The sequence below is a fragment of the Gadus chalcogrammus genome, chromosome 21 (genome assembly GCF_026213295.1).
Source record: "Gadus chalcogrammus isolate NIFS_2021 chromosome 21, NIFS_Gcha_1.0, whole genome shotgun sequence".
Taxonomy (NCBI): Eukaryota; Metazoa; Chordata; class Actinopteri; order Gadiformes; family Gadidae; genus Gadus; species Gadus chalcogrammus.
The window spans coordinates 11,571,812-11,595,786 of record NC_079432.1 but is presented as its reverse complement, the minus strand read 5'-3'; the positions used below and the strand labels follow the sequence as shown (position 1 = coordinate 11,595,786).

The following is a 23,975-nucleotide window of genomic DNA, read 5'->3' as shown; positions in this document are numbered from 1 at the left end:
TTTACCTCGAGGCCCTAGCTCGATCCGACACACACACACACACACGCACACACGCACACACGCACACAAACACTGATCTAAAACTGATTGATACAGTGCTGGGGGGTAGGTCTGCCGTGTGTTGATCTTTAGTTTGGTGCACCAAAGAAGCAGCAGGGAGTGAACTCTGAGGGTGGTCTTCATCAGAGGGGCATCCTGTATTTCCTCCGTCATCGGGGCACCCTAGAGGGCACTTCTCGCTGTTTCCTCTCGCATAGGGGCACTCTATAGCGCACTTTGTAGCATTTTTCTCTGTCGCAGGGACATTCCGGAGAGCCATAAAGCCATTTACTCCATCATAGGGGCACCGTGAGGGCCCTTTTACTCAATCGTAGGGGCTCCGTGAGGGCACTTTGGCAGAGTGTCTCTGGACCAACGCCACTGTGTGGGAGTGGGAGCAAACGGAGAAATGTATTTTATCCATCAGATGCAGAAGTGACAAAACATGCAAAACCAGCCACGTGTATTATAGGCTGTAAAGTGACTGGCAGTAGAACCCACGTGCAGAGAAGTGGAAAAATGAGAGAAAGGAGTTGGTTCTGTGATTTAATAAGCCAACAAAAAGAACAAACCAAGAACCAAACCAAACAAGAGGGCTTTCAGAAGTAGCTCTGAACCAAAAAAACCTATAATCTAGGTGGGGCCGAAAAAGTACGAGACACGGGATGTCATAACTCAAGCAATTCGACGGCACCTTCAAGTTTAACTCTTTTATTGCCAGGTACACAGAAAGAGACAGGATTATACCGAGCAGCGCAATGCTCAATCCAAGGCGTTAAACAGCATCCAGCATGCATTGTCTGGCACCCAAAGGGAGAACCAGAGACCATATGTTCCATTAACACAACCTCACGCACATTCTCACCTTGTGTGCATCTATTCGCCTGCATGCCCAAGATGGCAAGGTGAATATAAGGATGCAAAGGTGACAAAAAGTTTGGTCCCTGCCTTGGCCTGACTTTACCTGCCCTACATTGTTATATCTGCATTGGATTCCAGCTTGTGAGGATACTTTCCATCCTCCGTAGCCCGTGCCCAAAGCATGCTGGGATATTGCTCCTGCCAGTCTGTGGTAGTAGGTGAGGTTTACTCTCAGGAGACCAGAACATAACATGGCTAAATACTTTCCATTTGTCATTAGGATCACTGGATCGTCAAACATGGGTCCAGTCTCCCATGTCAGAAGCGAGTGCTGTCATCTGTTCGAGCACCTTGGGGAAAAACCTAAAAGACAGCTCGATCCCATTCTATCAAAAGGATTTGAGGTTTAAAATCGTAGCGTAGTATTTTAAGTATTCATCCAGTTATGAATCCTGTTAAGGAATTAATGTGATTTCCTTAACAGGATTATTATGTCTTACTGTAATGCATGGGTTCCTACTTTTCTCGGGAAAATTGATTAAAATTAGAACCTCTTAGTTAAAATGTATAAATATAAAGTCTTACGTTTTCTGTTGGCTGGAAAGCTATGTAGTGGCTTGGCTGGCAACACAGCAGATGCTATAAATCAAACATTGCTTGAGTTATTTACATCTAGACATGTTTGCTAAATTTTGATTTTTTTGTTAATCTGTGTGTGTCCATGCTGGTTTATCAGGCTGACTTGCAAGATTAAGTTGTCATAAAGACGGAGAGTATCGTAGTGTTAATTAAAACGCCTCAAGATGGCCGCTTCAATTTAACTAGACTCCACAGTTCCCATAGGAAATAATTTAATTTAATTATTCTGAAATGGAGGTGATTTATACCAGAAAGCAATTCATGAACATTTAAAAATAGCAAATGTTGATATAGACCATAAACTTGAGACTGCAAGATTCATAGACTCATAAGGAACACGCTAAATCCCCTGAATTGAACAGTTCCCATAAACATCTTTAGACCTCACTGCAACCCAAAAACCTCTGTGTCTTGACGCTAAGACACAAATCTTTGGTTTTCGAGATGATGGCAAATTCTCTGCAAATGTCGGTCTTATATATTTCTCCTTTCAAATTTGCATATATTTTAAAACACCCCTAAATATTGTATGAGAATAGTATGAGTTTGCTGACGGCAAACTCACAGGGAGTTCTGCTGACAGCGGTATCACATAGGCTTATAGAGCAAAAATAGGTGCACAATAGGTTGGGCTAATTATGGGTCTGTATGCACGTGGCAGGGCCCATAATTAACACCATGAGATACACCTGTGTTTTTCCCTACAATAAGCCTGCATGCTTTTCCCGGTTGTTATCACGCTACATTTGTCCTCCTTACATGCAGATGAAACCCTTGTGATTGATCCACCTCAATGAAATGTCTATGCTAATATTACAACTATGGTAATAAGCGAGATCAATATTTAATGGAGGCCTATTAAGTATTAATCTCCAACGCTTGTGTGTGCTAAAATTGCTCCCGTCCACGGTGCCATTAACTCTGTACCTGTGGCATGTGGGACAGAAGGTGCTTCATGAACATTCACATTATGGAGTACCTTAACAGGCATTGGAATTGAAGGATGTGGTAGTTAAAAAAGGTTGGGGAGGCGCTGCCTACAGACAGTGGTACCCCACTCCGGGCCATGCACAAGGCAGGAGCAGTTTGGACAGTGGACCAAGATAAATTCCGTAAGTATCTATTCCTTGAAATGCTGGACACTTGGGTATTGGAAGCTGCAGCACCATTCAAATCTAGGTCTGACCATTCAATACTAGGTTATAGATTTCAATACATGGTTTACCATTAAATAGTCTGTAATACCATTCAATACTAGGTTATACCATCCGATATAAGGTTTACCATTAGATACACTAATACCATTCAATGCTAGGTTATACCATCCAATATAAGGTTTACCATTAAATAATCTAATACCATTCAATACTAGGTTATACCATCCAATATGTGGTTTACCCTTAAATACTCCGTACTACCATTTAATACTAAGTTATTTAATTGAATACTAGGTTATACTGTTCAATAATAGCTTATACCATTCAATAAACGATTATATCATTCAATGCTATGTCAGTGTCAGGGATCAGTAAGAAACACATAGTAAGGAAGCAAGTTTAATCAGTACGGAAACTGTAGAGACTAAAACATAAATTCCCCACAGGGTAGGGGCATGAAATAATTAATTAACAGTGAAAGTAGGTTTCTAACTTGGTTAGGAATGCATTCATTCTTTGTAATTTGAGAAAGACGTGAAGTGAGACATAAGAGGGCACCACAAGGCAATACAATAAATGCTGAACAAATAGTATTGCTAATTAAACAATACTAATTGTTGGGGAGGAGGCTGTGGTTATTTTGTGTGCATGGACAATACTTTTGCGCAGTTGGGAGGGTCTCCTTTATAGATCTGCTCATATGGCTCTCTTTCTAAATATTCAAATCCAGGAACGATTTTACGAAGAATGATGTGTTCCCCTTAACAATTGTAAGTGTTAATAAATCTTGATCTATGGTTAGTGAGAAGCCTGTGTGTGTGTGATTGCGTGTGTGTGTGTGTGTCGGGTGTGTGTGTGTGTGGGTGTGTGTCCGTGTAATGGACTTGTCCTGCTGCAACTGATTTATTAAGGACTGAAAACTGCAAAATCACGAAAGAAGGGAATTTTCTTTCAACGTGTAACACACTTTACATCCTATTGCCTTGAAGCAGTTTAAACTTTTATTCAGAAGTATTGAAAGAATAAAGAGCATTTCCCCAACCTTTTTGACAAGCATTAATGTATTTCCTATACTATTATGTTGATTCAAATCCCCTGATGGTTCATAACTAAGATGAATCACTAATAAATACTAAAGGCCTATGAATGTTTGAAATCATTCCGAAATAACTGGAACTGAATATGCCTTCATGTTGCTTATCCGGATAGTTGTGAACAATCACACACACGCATGCACACACACGCACGTCCGCAAGGACACAGACACACACACACACACACACACACACACACACACACACACACACACACACACACACACACACACACACACACACACACACACACACACACACACACACACACACACACACACACACACACACACAACCTCAAGTCCAGATTGGACTTTTGATCAAATCTAGAAATGTGTCATTCCATTTTATGGTGCAGTGTCTCCATAGCAACGGCCTCTTGGTAGATTCAGCTGTCACAGCACCGTAGCCATTGTCTGACATTCTTCCACCAGCCGCGGATAGAGAAGGTCACACCTCAGGGGGTTAGGCTAAAGTCAAGGTGTTGCGTGGCGAAAAAGAGAAGGGTAATGCAGGGCCAGGGTATTCATGGGTAACTGACACTGAAGTAGCTTTTGAACCTATACTGCAAATTGGTAAACAACCCCACTGAATTGAAGAGTATAAATGAGTATAGAAGAGCATAAATTGATAGGCAGGCAAGAATAGGGTGGGGGTGGGTCCTTATGGTTACTTATAAGTAGTTTTCGACCACCGCAAATAGGTTAATAACACTGCATGCATGGAACTACATTAGAGAGAGAGAGCAGAGTTGAGAGATGGAAGAGTAGTTATGAACCAAACAAAATGACAAAGGCTGATGAGTGCCAGTGCAACTCAGTGTTAGTCAGCATGGTTACAACGTTTGTTACCAGGAAATCCATTGGCTTCTGAAGCCCCCCGGCCTCATCCGTGTACAGATGGCAGTGTTAGGTCTGCTGATGGTCTGTGGCTCGCTGCTGCACTGCAGCAGGATATGTTGAGCAGAGCCTGAACTTGTTAAGACCCAATAACAATTCACACCACATCACCAAGTCACATCACAGTGACAGCCCCCATTTTGCAAGTTGTCATTGTTTAGTAATAAATCTTGAATTTATTTGTGATTATGGGGAGACATTGATGCGTATTAATGATGCCAAAGCGTTTCTTGTGCAAGACGTGCGGCAAAATTAAGTTGTCATTAGCCCAAAGGTATATTTACATCAATTTAGGACCCTACAGTACTACAACTCTCTTGAGTCCTCTCAATATGGCAAAATATCGTAAAACCAAAAATCCAAAGGTGCATTCTGATTCACAAGCCAAATACATAGACATATATACATAGATGCCATGACTGCTACGACCCGTTGCTGGCTACGTTATTGCCACCATCGAGAGGCAAAGATTGGCCTGGAAACAAATACAAGGAAACGGAGGAGCTGCATTTTTTTCAGGATACAAATCCCTTTAAAAAGCACAGTTAACGATATGGTTTATAACTACCTGAAATAATGAGGAATTGCAGCATTGTTTAGTGTTTAAAAATAATTATTAACAAGTTGTGCATATTTTGTAAATCCTCAAGATATGCTTCATAAATTATCTTATAAAATGTTTCCCTATTCTCTTAATAATGCATAACTCTTAATAAACGGCTTATCAATTAGTATTCATGTATGAAGAATACTTTATACATTTCAATCCAGTATGCATTCACCATTTACGACTGTTTTATTAGCCCTTCAAGGTTGCATTTATTCTAAAACATTACAAAGAAAATTTGATCCAAATTATGCTTGGAAGGAGAGATTTTTTGGGGGATGCCAGGTAAGGTTAATTCATATTCAAGAAATGCAAGAGGACTTTCAGACCAGATGTGTACGCATTTGAGTTTTCTTGGTTTCTCTCCACCTGCATTCCCTGTTGAGACGGTTGCGTTGTGTAATCTCTAAATGGTTAGAACAGATATGGCTACTCCCTCTTTCATTTTATTGGACGTGGTAGAAATATTTGAGTTAATGAGCTTTGGACTCAAATGAGTAACAGGGAATCCAGCTGTCAAGACTTTTAATTATTAATTGTTAATAATGGCAAATTTAACCCAGTATTATAGTTTGAATAGCACCAGATGTTTATAAAATGTGTGTCGTGCTGTTTGTGTATATGCACAATGCACACCAGCTGGCTGCCTTCGGTGTGTGTGTGTGCTTGATTGTGAATGCATACGTTTTACATTAGTTGTTTTAAATTAGCTGTTAGGCTGCCACTTTTGATGCAATGGTGCACGATCACAGCAGAACAAGGTTATTGATTTTTCTACTTGCAAATCCACTGTGTACTTGTTTGTGTGTGTGTGTGTGTGTGTGTGTGTGTGTGTGTGTGTGTGTGTGTGTGTGTGTGTGTGTGTGTGTGTGTGTGTGTGTGTGTGTGTGTGTGTGTGTGTGTGTGTGTGTGTCTAAACCTCAGCATTACATGCTACCAGCCTAAGATTGGACTCAGTCTACATCGTTAGCATTTAGATGACTCTCCCACAGAGCATACCAAGAGAAGATTTCAAAAGTGAAACAAAATGTCTTATTTGAGAAAAAATAAAAAATTGCTGAAGAGCAAACAATCTAAAACTTTGTAATGCCTGCTACAAACTCCAAACCCATTCTCTCGTCACTGTTCACAACTCTTCAAAACATATTGATCTGAACCAATGTCAGATTAGGTCTAGATAAGTTATATTAAACCTACAATGTGGAACCATTAACTGTCCATCCACCGCTGTTGGTCAATCGAAATGTAATTAGTGTGTACTTTGTCCATTATAAACTCCTAGGCCCAGCTTTTGTTTACATTACAACATCCAAAAACGATTTCCTGTTGAGAGTGGATACACCCGATCACTGTACACTATAAAGACATGGAGATCTGACCCTAACCCTCGGAATAATACCAACCTAATATATTATACATGACTTTACAAAGGCTCAAGTTCAGCCGTAAACTTGAACAGATGTAATATTAGGCATAAAGTTTGAATAGTTAAACTTAGATAGATGAAATAGGAATTAGGTATGATCGGAGGATGTGGGTTAATACAGTCGTTAGCCCACCCTTGCTAATGACCACAGGTTAGGCTTGATGCATGCAGAACAATAATGGTGATCCGTCACAGCTGTCAGACCTATAGCTTTGTCAGAGGGAGGGGCCCGGTAGGACATTACCGTTTAGCAGTAGGAAGTCATAGACTAGTAACCTTATTCCCTTTTCCTCTCAACGACGGAGAACTGAATCCTGGTAAAGGCCGTATTGAAAGTGTGGAAGGGGACAAGAGTTTCGGATATCCATGCCCTACTGCACATCCTCTTCTTCTTCTTCTTGCTCCGGGGACCGTTAACAAATGTCCACAGCTCACATGAAGAGATTGGGAATTACAACGAGGAGGAACCAAAGATGAACGGATGCAATCTGATAATATTTAGCATCCCCTCCTAGTCTATACTATGCAAGGCTTACACAAACTATGCTTTCTTTTACATTTTATATATTTTAACTTTTATTTTAACATATTTCTTCATCTCCCTTGTTGTGAGCACATCACAATACCACCCAGAGGAGTGAGACTAATGTAGGATAAAAAGGGCAAGTGATGTTAACCTCAGTCCTCAAATGAACGTTCCTCTGATATCAAAGATATCAGAAGATATTGATAAAGATATCGATCAATGTATCACCAAAGAAATCCTTCCGCAGTGGCGTTGTGACTGGGCCTTCTCCTGGAGCTGGTCACCTGGTCAGGGGACACCGTAGGAACTACCACACAGAAGAAGCTGAGAAACCTCCTCTACCGATGTGTGATCCATCACCGGCTGCCACAATGGGAAAACCCAATAAGAAGGTTTCCCCTCTCGCTCTGTCTGTCTCTAACAGCGAAGATGAGTTCATTGTGTGCCTGAACCTCCCAGCAGAGTTCTACCATACTGCTGGCATCAACCTCAATTACAGGCGTGACCGTCGACTGGCCCGAGACGGACGCTGGAATCTCAACCGGCGGCTCAGAGGCATCCTTAAATATGGAGCTTGGATTGAATACAGCTGGTTGCATAATTTGCGAGCCTTCCCAATGGAGCTTCGTACCCAGCTCGGCAGTCCTTGAAGTCATCTGTAATGACCAGCTGCAGAAGTGGGCAAACACTTTCAGCCCTGTGGTCTGGCTCATTGCCGATCTTCGACACCATTCCTCTTCCCACAATGCATCACTCTACACATCCAAATTAAAACTTGATCCTGTTCAAAGTCTGCAGGAAGATCATTTAATCATTTAGGCTTTTTAAAATAATCTGCAATCAGGTTCAAAACAAATCCTTTTGTAACTCCCCTCAATTGGCTTCAAGCAACCGATGCCAAACGTTATTGTTTGACTTTAACAAAAAAATAAATTTCCCATTTCCCATTCGGTGAGGCATGGATCATCAACGAGGTCACTGACATCTTTATCATGGCTAATAGGCATTTATTTGGTGTCAAAGTGCCTGAAGTAGATTTTCTTTCAACAAATAAGGTGGAAAAAGGATATGCTCACGTTCAATTGACCCTCTGTTGATGTTTTTCTTCCCTTGGAGCGAGTCTATTGATCGTACCTGTTGAGTAAGAGAACCTTAACAATGTGACGGTGATGTGTTAAAGGCCTGAGGGAAAAGCCGACCAAATAGGCCTATTCATTGCATATGTCAGTATTGACAACTTGCACTAAACTGAGTTCCTTTAAGCTGCAGTCAGCAACATTTTCACATTCACAGACTCACCCGCTCAATTGAACTGAGGTAAGGTGAGGTGAGAAAACGTAATTGATTAGATTGTCTTTACTACAAGGCTTAGCCAATCTTGGGTCTGAGTCGCATTGGGGACACTCCGTTTTGGATGACAGACTGAGTGTGACACAATCCTAAAGTGGCAGCAGGCTAGGGTAGTGGCTCTGGTGTTTGAGGCCCGGTCGAAAGATGGTTGGTTTCATCACAACCATGTAGACATCTTTAAGTAGGATGAAGCCTATCCCCTTATGTAACGACCCAGGTGGGTCTCTCGAGGCTCCGCCCATTTGTGCTGCTTGCCTGTTCTGTCACCTCCCTTTCTTGTGTGCAGGTCTCAGGTGTGTGCAATGACCCTGCTGATTGGGGAGTGTAGAAAAGACCTGCCGTGCCAACACCCAGGGCTCTCTCCTCTCCTCCGCGGGCTTTAGGCTTTTGTTTGGTTGTTCCCATGACTGATCTCACACCACACTTTTGGTTACATCACATATTTCTGACTTACACCACATCCCATTTACTTTACCTTAGTTTCTGTTCAATTTTATTTAATAAATAATTGTTATTCCTTTACCCTGCGTGTGGCCTCCCCAGTTTATGTTCATGCCAGAGCCAAGCATGTTGCATATGGGGGCTCGTCCGGGATTTTGGAACCTGGAAATTGGTATGTAGCAGTTTTTCATTTTGATTCCCACTATTTGCTATTGGGAGCATAGTGTGGATGTGCAGTGCTAAATTGAAATGGAAGAATCTTGCTGGCAGGTGTAAAGTACCTGTGCAGCTCAGTTATCAGAATTGGGGAGACCCACGCATTGTTTGGTTGGTATGGAGATGAGTTGGTTGGTATGGAGATGAGTTGGTTGGTATGGAGATGAGTGGGTTGGTATGGAGATGAGTGGGTTGGTATGGAGATGAGTGGGTTGGTATGGAGATGAGTGGGTTGGTATGGAAATGAGTGGGTCGGCATGGAGATGAGTGGGTCGGTATGGAGATGAGTGGGTCGGTATGGAGATGGGTGGGTCGGTATGGAGATGGGTGGGTCGGTATGGAGATGGGTGGGTCGGTATGGAGATGGGTGGGTCGGTATGGAGATGGGTGGGTCGGTATGGAGATGGGTGGGTCGGTATGGAGATGGGTGGGTCGGTATGGAGATGGGTGGGTCGGTATGGAGATGGGTGGGTCGGTATGGAGATGGGTGGGTCGGTATGGTAAAGAGTTGGTCGGTATAGTAAAGAGTTGGTCAGTAACGGGAAGAGTTGGTCGGAAGAGAGAAGGGGGCTGCAACAATTTGCAGTTTGTGTGGTCTGCTGACTGCGAAGCAGCATTTGAAAATGTCAAGCTACTGTTGGAACACGGCGCCCGTCGTGGCTGCGCCTCGGCTTGACCAACCATTTAAAATTCAGGTGGACGCTAGCCAGGTCGGGGCGGGTGCGGCCCTTATGCAAGTGGATGAGAATAACATAGACAGACCCGTTTATTATTCCAAAAAGTTTATATAGTACCAAACCAATTCTTCCACTATTGAGAAAGAAGCCTTGGCTCTTGTTTGGGCTCTGCAACACTTCAATGTATATGTCGGTGGGGGAGTTCACCCTGTCGTCAGTCTCGGATCATAATCCGTTAACGTTTTTGCATTCACTGCAACATCCAAATCAACGACTCGTACGCCTGTCCTTCTTAGATCACTTTTCCAGGGGCCGGAAATTGTTGGAGGTCCGGAATCTGGGTGTAAGGAGGGCTGAATGGTGTGTATTGTAGGCCTATGTGGTTCTTTCAAGGTTGCCCATGGCTCTGGAAGTGTTGTATGTGTGGGCAAATACTTCGGGATTTGTTAGTTTAATCACGTGGGGTTAAAAATACTGTTTTATTAATGCTGTGTTTTGTAGTTGGAATAGTGGCAGAATCCCACATAGGTGGGCTTCTGTTTTAAGGGGGGGGGATATGTAACGACCCAGGTGGGTCTCTCGAGGCTCCGCCCATTTGTGCTGCTTGCCTGTTCTGTCGCCTCCCTTTCTTGTGTGCAGGTCTCAGGTGTGTGCAATGACCCTGCTGATTGGGGAGTGTAGAAAAGACCTGCCGTGCCAACACCCAGGGCTCTCTCCTCTCCTCCGCGGGCTTTAGGCTTTTGTTTGGTTGTTCCCATGACTGATCTCACACCACACTTTTGGTTACATCACATATTACTGACTTACACCACATCCCATTTACTTTACCTTAGTTTCTGTTCACTCTTATTTAATAAATAATTGTTATACCTTTACCCTGCGTGTGGCCTCCCCAGTTTATGTTCATGCCAGAGCCAAGCATGTTACACCTTACCTGCTCCACAAAAACCTGTATCTGAAGTTTTTTAAGTCGCCTTAGTTGAGTGTGTCTGCTGCTGATGACTCGACAATAAATTGCTAAAACAGAGTATGTCTAAGTAGTTATTAGCTTGTAGCTTAAAATGGTTTGGACACATGGGTGGTCAATGCTGAGCGATTGTGATTTCAAAAATATATCAATAAAATCACATCTTATAACTGAACCCCTCCCAGTCACACCACGCAGCCAGCCGAGCTACGCTAGTTTGCGATGCACCGTTGCACAGCCAGTTGGAGAGGAAAGAACAATCCTAACTGGTATCAGCTCAATCGTACTCATTGTAGGTCTCATTTGAAAGCAGCCATGTCGTGCTAGCCTGCATCAGCTTCATTTGTTGGCCAAATGTATTCCATTTGGTCCTTTCATTTAACATTTTCCCTTTTCTAACCCTTAACACCAAGTACAGTGATGGGGCACAGTTCGGCCCATTCTGATAGGTCTGAACACCAGACAGTTCCTCCACTCTGGATTCCAATTGGCCACGGTAAACAAGGGTTTACTTGAGTCTTACCCCATTACGACTCAGATGTACACTATACTATTTCTCAGGATACTTCTCCTAGGGTTCAAAGGGTGCGAGTAGCTGAATGCTATTCACACCTCTGTTGGTTTCTTAGTGGCTGCTGTTCCTCTCTCTCTCTCTCTCTCTCTCTCTCTCTCTCTCTCTCTCTCTCTCTCTCTCTCTCTCTCTCTCCTCTCTCTCTCATCTCCTCTCTCTCTCTCTCTCTCTCTCTCTCTCTCTCTCTCTCTCTCTCTCTCATCTCTCTCTCTCTCTCTCTCTCTCTCTCTCTCTCTCCTCTCTCTCTCTCTCTCTCTCTCTCTCCTCTCTCTCTCTCTCTCTCTCTCTCTCTCTCTCTCTCATCTCTCTCTCTCTCTCTCATCTCTCTCTCTCTCGGTCCCCTCTCTCTCCTCTCTCTCTCTCTCTCTCTCTCTCTCTCTCCTCTCTCTCTCTCTCTCCTTGTCATGTACCCTCGAGGAGAGCCACATTTCCAACGACCAGTGCATTCATTATCGTTGCAGGCGGCTCCATCATCACATGGTTTTCCCTAACAGCAAAACATTAGCTACAGTAACGTCTACCTCAAGTCAGATTACAATAACCAGTATGTTCTGCAACACATTTGTGGCCCTTCCAGTTGGTTGTTGTGAGGCCTATGTTGATTGGCCTATACTCTACGCAAGGCTGGCTATGGGGAAGTGTTACTGTTAAATGATTGTGTAGTTGATGGTTGCTGTACTATAATATTTGATGAAGCCTAATATATTATTACAGCACTTTTTAGTTTATAGTATTTTAACATTTCATTCTTTTTGGTTCTGTGTATGTACTATATATATTAAATTTTGCTGCCAAAAGTGCCTAATTTGGTCTGGTAAACTGATCAAACATTACATTGGTCAGTGTAGTCCCCCTGTCAATTTGAAATCAACGATAGGTTTACTATGATGCATTGATTTCTGCCATTGTGAACTTAACCTTTACCTCACCATTACTTATAATCTCTAATGCAATAAACCTCACCTAACCTCAAACCTCCTTAACCTAATACCTATACATAGTTGATCGGAAACGCACAGCACCACAAGCTTTGCTATAGCCAATTTAAAAGTTCAAGGACCAACAGAGCATTATTTTCTATTTTCTCAATCGAAGCTAAATAAAAATATAAAAGCCTTAAAAGCCTGACAAATACAACGCACAATCCAAAACAACAACCACAGCACATTAATATTCGAGACAATACCTTATTTATCAATAACCATTTCGTTAAATTGGAGTCAGGCAGTCAGTGTGTATTTTGTTTTAAATAACAACTCTCAATAAAAGCAGTTCATTAAAGTTATAACTTAACTGGTGTTTTTATTCTGAAGCATTGCACTCCTAACATTTGTTTATTGTGGTGTCCATAAATACACATATTTAGACACCGTAAGATAAAAATATTGTTTATTTCATGTCATGTCATTTGAGGTTTGGCATTTAGCTTATCTCTTTACATTAAGATGTGTGCTTCTGTTACTCAAACCAGCCACCAGATGGCGATGTTTGTTGCACAATCTGTCGACGCGCTCCCACCGTACGCGCAACAGCAGCGCGTCTGTCTTGGCACGTCTTTATGTGTAGACCAGCGGGTATGGAGCAAAACAACAACTTCACTGTCTCCATTTCTTGTTAGCTTTTCTGAGTCTCCCACGGATCAAACCAGTTAAAAACATTATGTTGGTTCTCGGTGTCTGTGGTTTAATAAAGTGGAACTTAATTTAAATTTGGGAAAACCTATTGGCTGTTCAGATGATTTGAAATGAAGGACGAACCCTTCCTAGAGAAAACAAAAGTAGGACCACGCAGAAAACTGGACGAACTCATGTTCTGAACTTTAAAACATTTATTTTATAAAAATATACATATTTACAATAGGCTAAACATAGCCAAATATATTGGGAATAATCTGGTTATTGAGGCGGAACGTGTACTTACAAACGATGTCGCTTATTTAATTACATTTCACATAGGCCTACTGACTCAAATGAGTGATGACACGCGCCTTTGATTTTGAATATAAATAATCATCCAATAAAAAAATATTCCACAGGCTTCCTTTCACATTTGATTAAAAAATATATTTCTGCACCTCGCATCACTTAGTCTTTTATTTATGATCCCCCTCTGCGCCCCGTGTGATGTGTGAGCGCTGCCGCCTCCGCGCACCTGCGCCCTGCGCCCCGCGTGCGGCAGCGGCAGCCCCGACCCAGACCGGCTGAGCCCGACAAGAACACACACTTTTAGGGGGGACACACAATGGGGATAACGTGTCCGCTCCACGGTAACTCACCGGTCGGATTATAGCCACTGCTTGGTCCTTCACCATCACCAGCCGCCTCCTGCACAACGGCGAGCCACTGGATCTTATCGGACTGGATCTGCGTTATCTTCGCATCCCTAATTGTCGTTCCCCCCGTTTTCAACCGCTGATACCAAAATACAACTCGTTACGGGCAGGATTAGTTCAATATTTTTTATTTATTTTTTTACAGCAGACCAAGGGACACGGCGCAAGAAACAACATAAACGCTCCCTAACTTTAACGGGATCTGGTACGTCACCTGATGCCGGGTCTCCTCCAACGTGCTCCGGTTCGCGACGCGCAGACACTGCGCCGAGTTTCGGGCTTTTATTTAGCAGGGACTACCAACTATAGGCTGCTCAGTCCCCGCTCACACACGCACGAAACGTCCTGAAACGGTCCGTGGCAGGGGGAGATCGCCATAGTTGTGGTCGCGTGGCCCTAATGATTGACAAGAGGACCCAATCTTAGTCTAAACCAAGAGCCCATGTGCCGGCCGGGGCGGTGTTGACACTCGACGGATCATCCCGCCAAACGGAGGAACGGCTCGGGGTGGTGGAAGGAGTGCATATATTGCGCACTAGTTGTTTCCCTCCAAAAAGTTTGTAAAGTGGACATGTGGGGATGAAGACAGCGCGTTGTTTTAGGGTTCGTTGTGAGCAGGAATGTAATCTGTTAAATGTAGTTCTACCATGTATGTGGAGTCAGAGTATCTGCTGTGCTCCGGCGGCAGAGAACATCGTTGGTTCCTCATCTCAGCGTCTACAGGTGTTCTCTTGAAGAAGGTATGTTTCACTTGGTGCTTTCCTCGATTACCTTTTAAAAGAAATGTTTAAACACACCTATGGATCTGTCGTGATCGTTATTTCAGATCGAACCTCCGACTAGCACATTTTCTTTAACTCATTTTAAACTCAATCGAAAGTAGAAAAAGTCACATAAAAAAATAATCATAGCAATCATCCGAAGGTAACCAAAATCGGACCAAGCGCAATCATAATAATCTGAACTGTAAATATTATGAGTGAATGTAGCCGTTGTATAAATGCATTGGTAGGACTATGAGGGGCATGAGGGTGATGTGTGACATGGTGACTCCGGCATTATTGGCCCACCATTCATTGTTATAATCTGTAACAAAAATGTAGTCTATAACTCATTATCCAGGATACTTATGAATGAAACCGAATTTTGGCTTCAAGCCAGGCATATCTTTGGACAATGCATAAGTGTAGAACAGCCAACCTCAGTCAACCTCTTTATATTGAAATGAATGCAGATAATGCTCTCAACATTTTATCATCCAAAAGGCACTGCTCTCGAAAAGTTACAAATGAACTCTTTTTTATTTTATTCAAGTGACCTCAAGTCCCAGGATGCAAAGCTGTGGGTAGCAGCGACCAAGCCCACCCCCCCCCCCCCCCCCCCCCCCCCCCCCCCGCCTGCCGTTGGGGTCGCCTCTGTCTGTCCGTCTGTCCGCTCCCCCTGCCCTCCATCCTTCTCGCTGCACCATCAATCCCCCCCACCCCCCCTCTCCAACCAGCACACTCTCTTGTTGTTCTCTCGTTTTGATTTACTACCTTCATTGGTCTGGTGCACCCCTTCCTCCGACCCCCCCCCCCCCCACCCCCGGTCCCCCCCCCTCCCCCACTCCCCCCTCCCACCCTCCCCATCTACCACCTCGCCACAACCAGTCCATTCCAATCCAGTCTATTCCCCCTCCCCCTCCCCCTCCCCCCCTCCCCCCCCTCCCCCCCCTCCCCCCTCCCCCCCGTCCCCCCGTCCCCCCGTCCCCCCTCCACAGCACACATGCAGGCCAGGAAGCGCTACCTGCTCGTGTCTGTGGGGGCCGGCCTCGTCTTGCTCGTCTACCTCTGGGGGCTGCAGATCGGTGACTTCCAGCCGCCACCGCAGTCCCAGCCACAGCCCCCGCCTCTCCCCCAGGAGCCCCAGTACGACTACAGTCAGTCCAGCGCCGAGGCGCACCGCCCCCGGAGGCCCCGGCCCGAGCCCCTGAGCCCGCTGCCCCAGAGGGAGCCCTCCAGACAGCCCTGGCACCGGCGCGAGTCCAGCCAGCAGCTGGAGCCTTACCTGGAGGGCGGGGAGCAGGAGGTACGTGCTAGTGTGAGCGTGGTGTACGCTGTGTACCTCGTGTGTGTGTGCTTGTGGATGCGCTGCTCTGTATGGAAGACAACCATTGATGGGTGTGTCGAGAGGATCATCGACAGGGGGTGTGTCCATGTGGGGTCTAGGGGGGGGGGCATGTCCCCCCCCCAAAAAAGTTCCCCCCCTGATAAGCCATCCTCTTTCGTCGGTCTGAACACACCGACCGCTGATCATCGTTGTCACCACTGTCGTAGGGCTGCACTGTACTTTAGAAGACTGGGATTACGTTAATAGTGAAGTGATAAAATGTCATCCATTTGTTTATTGGGGCAAATGGAATCACCCTATCATCCTGCGAGTGTATGCATTTGTGTGTGTGTGTATGCCTTTGTTTACATACATACATGTGTCTGTGTGTGTGTGTGTGTGTGTGTGTGTGTGTGTGTGCGTGTCCCCCCCCCCCCCCCCTGCAGGAGGACAGCCCGCGCCTCCAGCACCAGCACACGTCTCCGCGGGAACGCCGGGCCATCCGCGACCACATCCACAAGAGCCGGCGCTGCCGCATGGAGACCTGCTTCGACTTCGCCCGCTGCCAGCGCCACGGCTTCTCCGTGTACATCTACCCGCCGCAGCGGGGCGCCCAGGAGGAGGCGTCGGAGAGCTACCAGAAGGTGCTCGCGGCCATCGAGGGCTCCCGCTTCCATACCGCCGACCCGGCGCGGGCCTGCCTCTTCGTGCTCGCCGCCGACACCCTGGACCGGGACCAGCTCTCGCCGCAGTACGTGCAGAGCGTGCGCGCCCGCATCCAGGCCACGCCCACCTGGAACGACGGCCGCAACCACCTGCTCTTCAACCTGTACTCGGGGACCTGGCCCGACTACACGGAGGACCTGGGCTTCGAGGCGGGACAGGCCATGCTGGCCCGGGCCAGCGTGGACTCGGGCAGCTTCCGGCCCAACTTTGACGTGTCCATCCCGCTTTTCTCCAAGGATCACCCCCTGAAAAGCGGGGGTAGCGGCGGCGGAGGTGGCGGGGGTGCTGGTGGTGGTGGAGGGGGCGGGGGCAGCGGCGGCTACGTGGTGCTCAACGACGTGCCGCCCAACAGGAAGTACCTGCTGGTGTTCAAGGGGAAACGCTACCTGACCGGCATCGGGTCGGAGACGCGGAACGCTCTGTATCACATCCACAACGGCGACGACATTGTGCTGCTGACCACCTGCAAGCACGGCAAGGACTGGGAGAAGCACAAGGACGGCCGCTGCCACCGGGACAACGCAGAGTACACCAGGTAAGGGCCCTTCTGTTACTCGTTGGGAGGCGTGTGAGGTTGAGCCGCTCCCAGTCGGCAGGCGGGAGGCTTTCACTCTCTGTTCCTTCCGCCCGAACTGGCAGGGCGACTGCGTGATGCGGAGTGACTGACTCAGTGTCGCTCGGCTGTGTGGGTGGCGTGAGTGCGAGGGGTTTGGGGCGTGTCAATCCGTAGTGAGGTGAGACACGACCCCGCTGCAGGAAGTTGTCGTAAACCTGAGAGATAACAAGTTTTTTGTGTAATAGATGGGTTGCTGGATGTGATTTTCTTGATCACATTTTCCAAATCGATATCTCGATCAGCATTGAGTACAGATATGTATGTTCAAATCCTTTTAGGCTATAAACTAGTTGAAGTTCAGCATTGCAACTTTAAGTACCTCTTATTTTGCACAATACAAGGGTAGGGCTTGCTGTTTCAGAGTGCCGTTCAATTCAGTCCTATTTGCTTGTGGGTGTGCAGTAGCTCCAGGCCAGATGCCCTGCATTTACATCAGCAGGGATTCCCGGATCCTCCTTTGCTGTCTTATGACCAAGCTTTTCCTCTGTCACAGTAAAAGATCTGTGCGTTTTGCAGGTGTATCAGTGGGGGAATTTGGATTCCTGACTTATTTTTTGGCTTGTTTCTACGTTTTACCCTAGTTTTTCGTTTGTCAACCCGGTGTGTTTTCCACCCCCACCGTCACCACCGCCACAACAACAACGCCTCAATGAGTGTCTCGGCTGCACTTGACTGCTGGCGGGGCGTGTTGTTTCCTGGGTGAGACTCCAAGGCACTACACTCTGAATGGAACGGCTTTTGTTTGAAGCTGGGGCACTGATGCCATGTTATGTTTTTTTCTTTTTTTCACGTTCACATGTAAGCCTCACAGATCTGTTGTGGGAGACGATGCCTATGGTGGCATCCTTCTGTGTGTGTGTGTGTGTGTGTGTGTGTGTGTGTGTGTGTGTGTGTGTGTGTCAAGAGACGAATCGTAACAAAGATGCAAGAGGGAGAGAGAGAAATGGGTGAGAGGGAGCACAGTGGCGGAGGTAGGTTGGGGGTGTAGCAGATGTGGGGTTGGTTCGATGTGTGGGTGATGTTGGTGGCAAAGGAAGGGGTGTGTGTGTGTGTATGCGTGTGTGTGGGTGATGAGTGGGGGGGGGTAACACTTCTAGACTGAGACATTTTTTTTTGAGACACGTCATCGGTTGATAGAAGGCAAGTTCTGTCAGCTCAGCAGTTGGCCGAAAGTTAGGAGCTTTGTAACTTTGGAAGAAGAAGTTTGATAATGTGTGTGAGTGTGTGTGAATGAATGTGTGTGTGTGTTTCAATGTGTGTCTGTGTCTGTGTCTGTGTGTGCGTGTGCGTGTGCGTGTGTGTGTGTGTGTGTGTGTGTGTGAATGTGTGTGTGTCGCTCTGTTTTCTGTTTTAAGAGAGCTGACAGTTAAAACTGATGTGTGTGCGTGTGTTTGTGTGTGTGTAAAGACAAAATGGGAGCAACTGCAGAACTAGCTGTTGAGTTATCTGTTGCATATTTTAGGCTTAGATATTCCACATGCCTAAAGGGAAACCCTCCATGGATCCAGAATCACAGGTTTCCAAGCAGCAGAGTTTAAACTCAATGCCAGCTACTCAAGGTGATTGTCAAGTGAGCGGGTGAATGTTAGTGCCATGGAAACGTGGAGCCTTTGGAAACGTGGAGCCTATGAAAATGTTCTCCTCCCGTTCTATTCTCTGGGTCGGAAATGAACTATAACCTGTAAAAGCAATCGAAAATACCGGAACGGATATTAATTGTATTTTTATATATATTTTCAACGTCAATCATGTTACATTCACATTATATATCCTCCAAAAAAATGTACCTTTCATAAATATAACAAATAAATAAATATATTATTTGCATTATGTGCTGCTTTCTAGTGGCCGTCGACAATCAACTTGATCTCGTTGTGGGCATCAAGATGCACGACGTTGGATGCTACTCAAAGTGGGCTCCGCATGCGAAAGAGACTGCCCCCCCAGCCTCCACCCATACCCCCAGTGGGAACTGAAACCGCTGTGGATCCAGAACGTCTGTGGCTGGACGGTTGGATAGCTGCCCTCGCCATTGGACCAAGCCGCCCAATGATCATAAGGAGACGGATATGATAGCGATCGTGCGTCTTGTGTGCTCCGCAGTGGGAGGCGCGGTTCAGTCTGTTTCTCTGTGTCCGGTCGAGTGGGTTGAGGTTAACAACAGCCAGACAACCACTTTGCCTAATGGAAGCAACAGGGGGGCCTTGATTCACAGAGGTCTCGATCGGGCCTGGATGAGGCATAGATCACAGGCAGCGCTGAGGAGGCGTTCATCTTATCGTAGCTACAAAGGACGGTTTCGAAACAGGGAGTATAAAGGCCAACACCCTTACACAGGAGGATGTGTTGCATTTACTAATCAGCTAAATAGACCACACTCTTCATGGTTTAGTACACCAACGTCTATGCTGCTTTACAGCATGTTGTTACTTGTGTGTGCATATGTTAGTATGTGTTTGTGTGTGTGTTTTTGTGTGTGTATATGAGTCCATGCGTGTGTGTATGTGGGTGTATATATGAGTGTGTGTGTGTGTGTGTGTGTGTGTGTGTGTGTGTGTGTGTGTGTGTTTGTACTGCATGCAAGAAGTATAGTTCAAATTTGTGATTTTGTAAAACCTCTTAAAAGTGCTTTCATGTGGAATAGTTACCATAAGCCTTGTCCCGTGGTTTCTTATATTCGCCAACTCTGCCTCTCTTCTCTGTGTTTCCCTCTCTCTCATTTTCTCTCTTTTTCCTCCCCTGTGAATACATTTATGTTACCTTTACATGCACACACACCTAAAGCACTAAACCAAACGCGTTCAACACTTTATATGTTTGCACTTTGATTTCTCTTTACGATACATCGATGAAATCACACATGAATGCACACTAGTATTTATCATTCTAATCAGGACATTATTCTTGTTTACTACCAAAGGTGCACAACCATACGCTTATGCTGTTTGATTACACTTTTAAGGGGACAGGAGGTATGCCATACAAACTCTGCCTGAAGGAGATAGAAAACCAACCCAGCACTACACACACACACACACTCATGGCTGTAGAGCTGTCGGTAGGGGCTGTTGTGAGACATTTCTTGTCAAATATCCTTAAAGTTTATCTTTAAAGATCGTATTCCATGCTGAAAGGCCAGATTGTTTCACAGCCAACGTCGTCTGATATATCAAGGAGAGAGAGAGAGAGAGAGAGAGAGAGAGAGAGAGAGAGAGAGAGAGAGAGAGAGAGAGAGAGAGGAGAGAGAGAGAGAGAGAGAGAGAGAGAGAGAGAGAGAGAGAGAGAGAGAGAGAGAGAGAGAGAGAGAGAGAGTTGGGCTACGGGAGGCTAGTGCTGCTTTGAGAAGCAAAAAGCTATCGATCTGGTCTTGACGCACGCAATGCAACTCAAGCAATGAGAGAATGAAATGCTATTAACAGGCTTCTTTGGTCTGTGAAAGGAACAACATGGATTGACATTTACCAGTATGAGGCTGAGGCCTACTAGCTCACTCTCGATAGTCCTCTGTTTAAGAGAAATATAGTGGGTCAAAGGCGGCTTTTGTTGAGAGACGCAAGGAAGTCCATCATAAATAAATACAATTGATATTTCTCCCTCTTCCAGCACTGTCAAACCGACATTGAGGAATGTGCAGAGCCTATAGGGGAGTGTGTGTGGCAGGAACCATGTCTATATTAGTCAGCAATGTTTTGATTTTGCTCTGGTGTTACCCCCCCCCCCCCCCCCCCCCCCCCCCCTCTGTCATTCTGACGCATGCACGTGCACTCTCACACTCACTCACGCACACACACACACATACACACACACTCTTCACCTATCTGGCAAAGGATTAGAAGAGGCACCTTCTCTCCATCCTCTTCTGCACTTTGGACTGCTTTCCTTTTCCTCTCTCAGCTCCTCTCTCTCTCTCTGAGTATTACTCTCTCTTTCTCTCTGTCTATCTCTTTCTCTGAGTCTCCCTCTCCCCTCTAAATCAGGTTCTTTCTCTCTGGCTCTCTGAGTGTCTCTCTCTCTCTCTCTCTCTCTCTCTCTCTCTCTCTCTCTCTCTCTCTCTCTCTCTCTCTCTCTTCCCCCCCACCCTCCTTCTCTGAGTATTACTCTCTCTTTCTCTCTGTCTATCTCTTTTCTCTGAGTCTCCCTCTCTCTCCCCTCTAAATATCTTTCTGTCTCTGTCTCTCTGAGTCTCTCTCTCTCTCTCTCTCTCTCTCTCTCTCTCTCTCTCTCTCTCTCTCTCTCTCTCTCTTTCTGGTGGTAGAATGTTGTGTGTGTGTTGGTAGCGATGTTGGCGTATGTGTGTGTGTCTGTGTGTGTGAGTCTTGGTAGCGCTCTGCGTGTATGTGGGTGTGGCGCCGGTCAGGGTGGTAGGTAGTTGGTAACGTATGGATACTTCCTCAGCTTGACATTTAGTGAGTTTGCAATATAGCAGACTGCATAAGTAAACTGAAGCCAGTTCAACTCTTGGCATTTTGTTATTCAGAGCAATGCGTTTCCTAAGATGGCCTCATTGATTTATAAGAGCCACAGTCATAATTGGGATCATCTGAGGTCCATCTGCCTCTCCGCGTCTCTCATTGGTCCTCGGACCAGATAAACGGACCATGCTATAGTGATTTGAGAGCAGCTGCTGCTGCCTGTTGGACATGCAGGGCTGGCTCCGGTGTGGGCCCGCGTGTCTCGCTGTATACATAATGCAGTGAGTGTCTGTGTGTTCAGCACCACGCGTGTTTGCACGGAGAGCAACGCGTCTGTGTGGACGACGGCGTCGATGTGTGTGTGTGTGCGCGTTTTGGGATTGTTTACGGTCGTACGTTTGCTTTGGCGCTTTCGGTCTGTACGCGCCGGCCTTGGTAAACGAGTGAACAGTCCTGTGATGATTCATTAGAAAAATGAAAAAATAATAAAAAGGGAGCATCCACCCGTTCCCATCTGCGGTCCGTCTGTAGGCGTGCTGGGCTGGTTGGCTGTATTTAAATGACATGCACATTGTCTGTTTGCTAATAGTAATGAGACCCCAGTTGTCATCCTAAACCTTGATTATGGTCATTATGATTAGGCTATTATTCATTCAGATTCTTAATTGGCTCATCCAGGTCAGGGTCACCCAATCAAAGTTTGAAGGGACTGCTAGCTTGAAGCCCAACAGCTGCAGCAGTGCAACAAAAGCATATCAATTTAATCTCAGCTGTTGGTTAAATGAAATAACGGAATAGGCACTATTCATTAACTTCGGTTATGAAAGCACATCTTTCGCTTGATGAAAAGTGTAACATGGTTCTGTGAGCCGATACCCTGGAGATAACCCACCCCCTCCTTCCTAGAGATCTCAGCCCAAAACACATTTTCTTTATACCTCACAGTCTTCAAATCTTTGCTGAAAAAGCAGGGGGTTCCCTTTCACTTTAAAGCAATAAAAGACCCACTAATTAGGTGTAGAAGAATGAAGAGGAAGATCAAATCAAACCGTAGGATGCAGCCCGATCTCTGGTGGCACACTATCCAATAGTCATAACATACTAGGGCTTTCTGATTGGCTGAAATGGTGCCAGATGATGTCATTTACCGTACGTTTGGCTTTTGGTTCCGTCCTTCTCAGTTGGGCAATAACCACTGTGCTGCAGCAGTCACATCTGCTGTTACATTAAAACGAATGAGAGCAAGATGTTCTATTTTGTTTATTATGCCAATAACTTTGCCATTCGTTCGCCCCGGCTGGTTGTAGCTGAATGGAAGGAGATTCCCAGCTCATTGACTCTGCTGAAGTTTTTTACTGAATATAATAATTTTTGGGTGATACAGTCTAAGTAAAGAGAAGGAAAATTGTATTATGTTTTATGTCATGATAATATATGGTCATAATTCTCCAAAATGTTTTTTAAAATGGGTTCTAGTGTCCTGCCAATACCAGAGATTGGGGTTTCCACTTTAACAAAATTTCTTGGCAGTCCATGACATAAAATTGCAGTGTGTTTTTACATATTTTAAATGCAGGACGTTTTATACAATGATAGGAAATTGGAAATGACTGAGTTGCAATTGGGGTGAGGGAAATATGTTTTTCATACGTTTTTTTTTAATGTTTTTGCCAGCCTTGCAGGTAGAAAATGTACTATGCGTCATAAGGTGGAACCTTGACCTTACAAAATTATGCTAAAAAAATAAAAATAAGCTTTCATATTCTAGATGTTTACCTCCTGTGAATTTGGGCGAACCCGTGACCCATGACCCCAGTTCCACCCCCCCCAAGAGAGATTTCCCAGACATGTGAGTTCTGTAACAGCCACAACAACTCAGAAGAACTGACACACAAGACTGAAAAAGGGCTTGTGGTGTAACTTGTTTTATTGCTCTAATCCGACGGCTGGCTCGGCGGTGCTGACAGGAGTCTTGGTAAAGAGGGGCACGCGCTGATTGTAACTGTCGGTCATAATAATGGTGTTCTGGAGTGGTGTGTGGATCCTCAAAGAGCACCAGACATCGTTTTGCAGTTGACATTTCCAACATGCGGGCTATTAGTTATTGTGGGGCGGAAGACAGCATCTTGGCATATGGGCAGTATACCATGAAGTACACTTGTAGGCGGATATAGCAAGATCTATTATGGTTAAGGTATAGGATACACTCTCAGAGGTATGTGCCCACACTCGTACGAATCAAACAAATAAGTAAAATAAGCATTTGTGGGTGTGGGTGTGGGTGTGGGTGAGGGTGTGTGTGTGTGTGTGTGTGTGTGTGTGTGTGTGTGT

At 45.4% G+C, this 23,975-nt stretch overlaps 1 protein-coding gene across 1 annotated transcript in view; it reads left to right on the top strand.

Annotated features, from left to right (window-relative positions):
- The first annotated feature begins 15,566 nt into the window (after positions 1-15,566).
- Positions 15,567-23,975, top strand: part of LOC130374954 (exostosin-1) — a 162,417-nt gene continuing 154,008 nt past the window's right edge. Inside the window, exons 1-3 of the mRNA XM_056581935.1 lie at positions 15,567-15,869; positions 16,337-16,868; positions 16,917-17,151. Coding sequence (XP_056437910.1) covers positions 15,567-15,869; positions 16,337-16,868; positions 16,917-17,151 — 1,070 coding nt within the window. The remainder of the gene's footprint in view (positions 15,870-16,336; positions 16,869-16,916; positions 17,152-23,975) is intronic.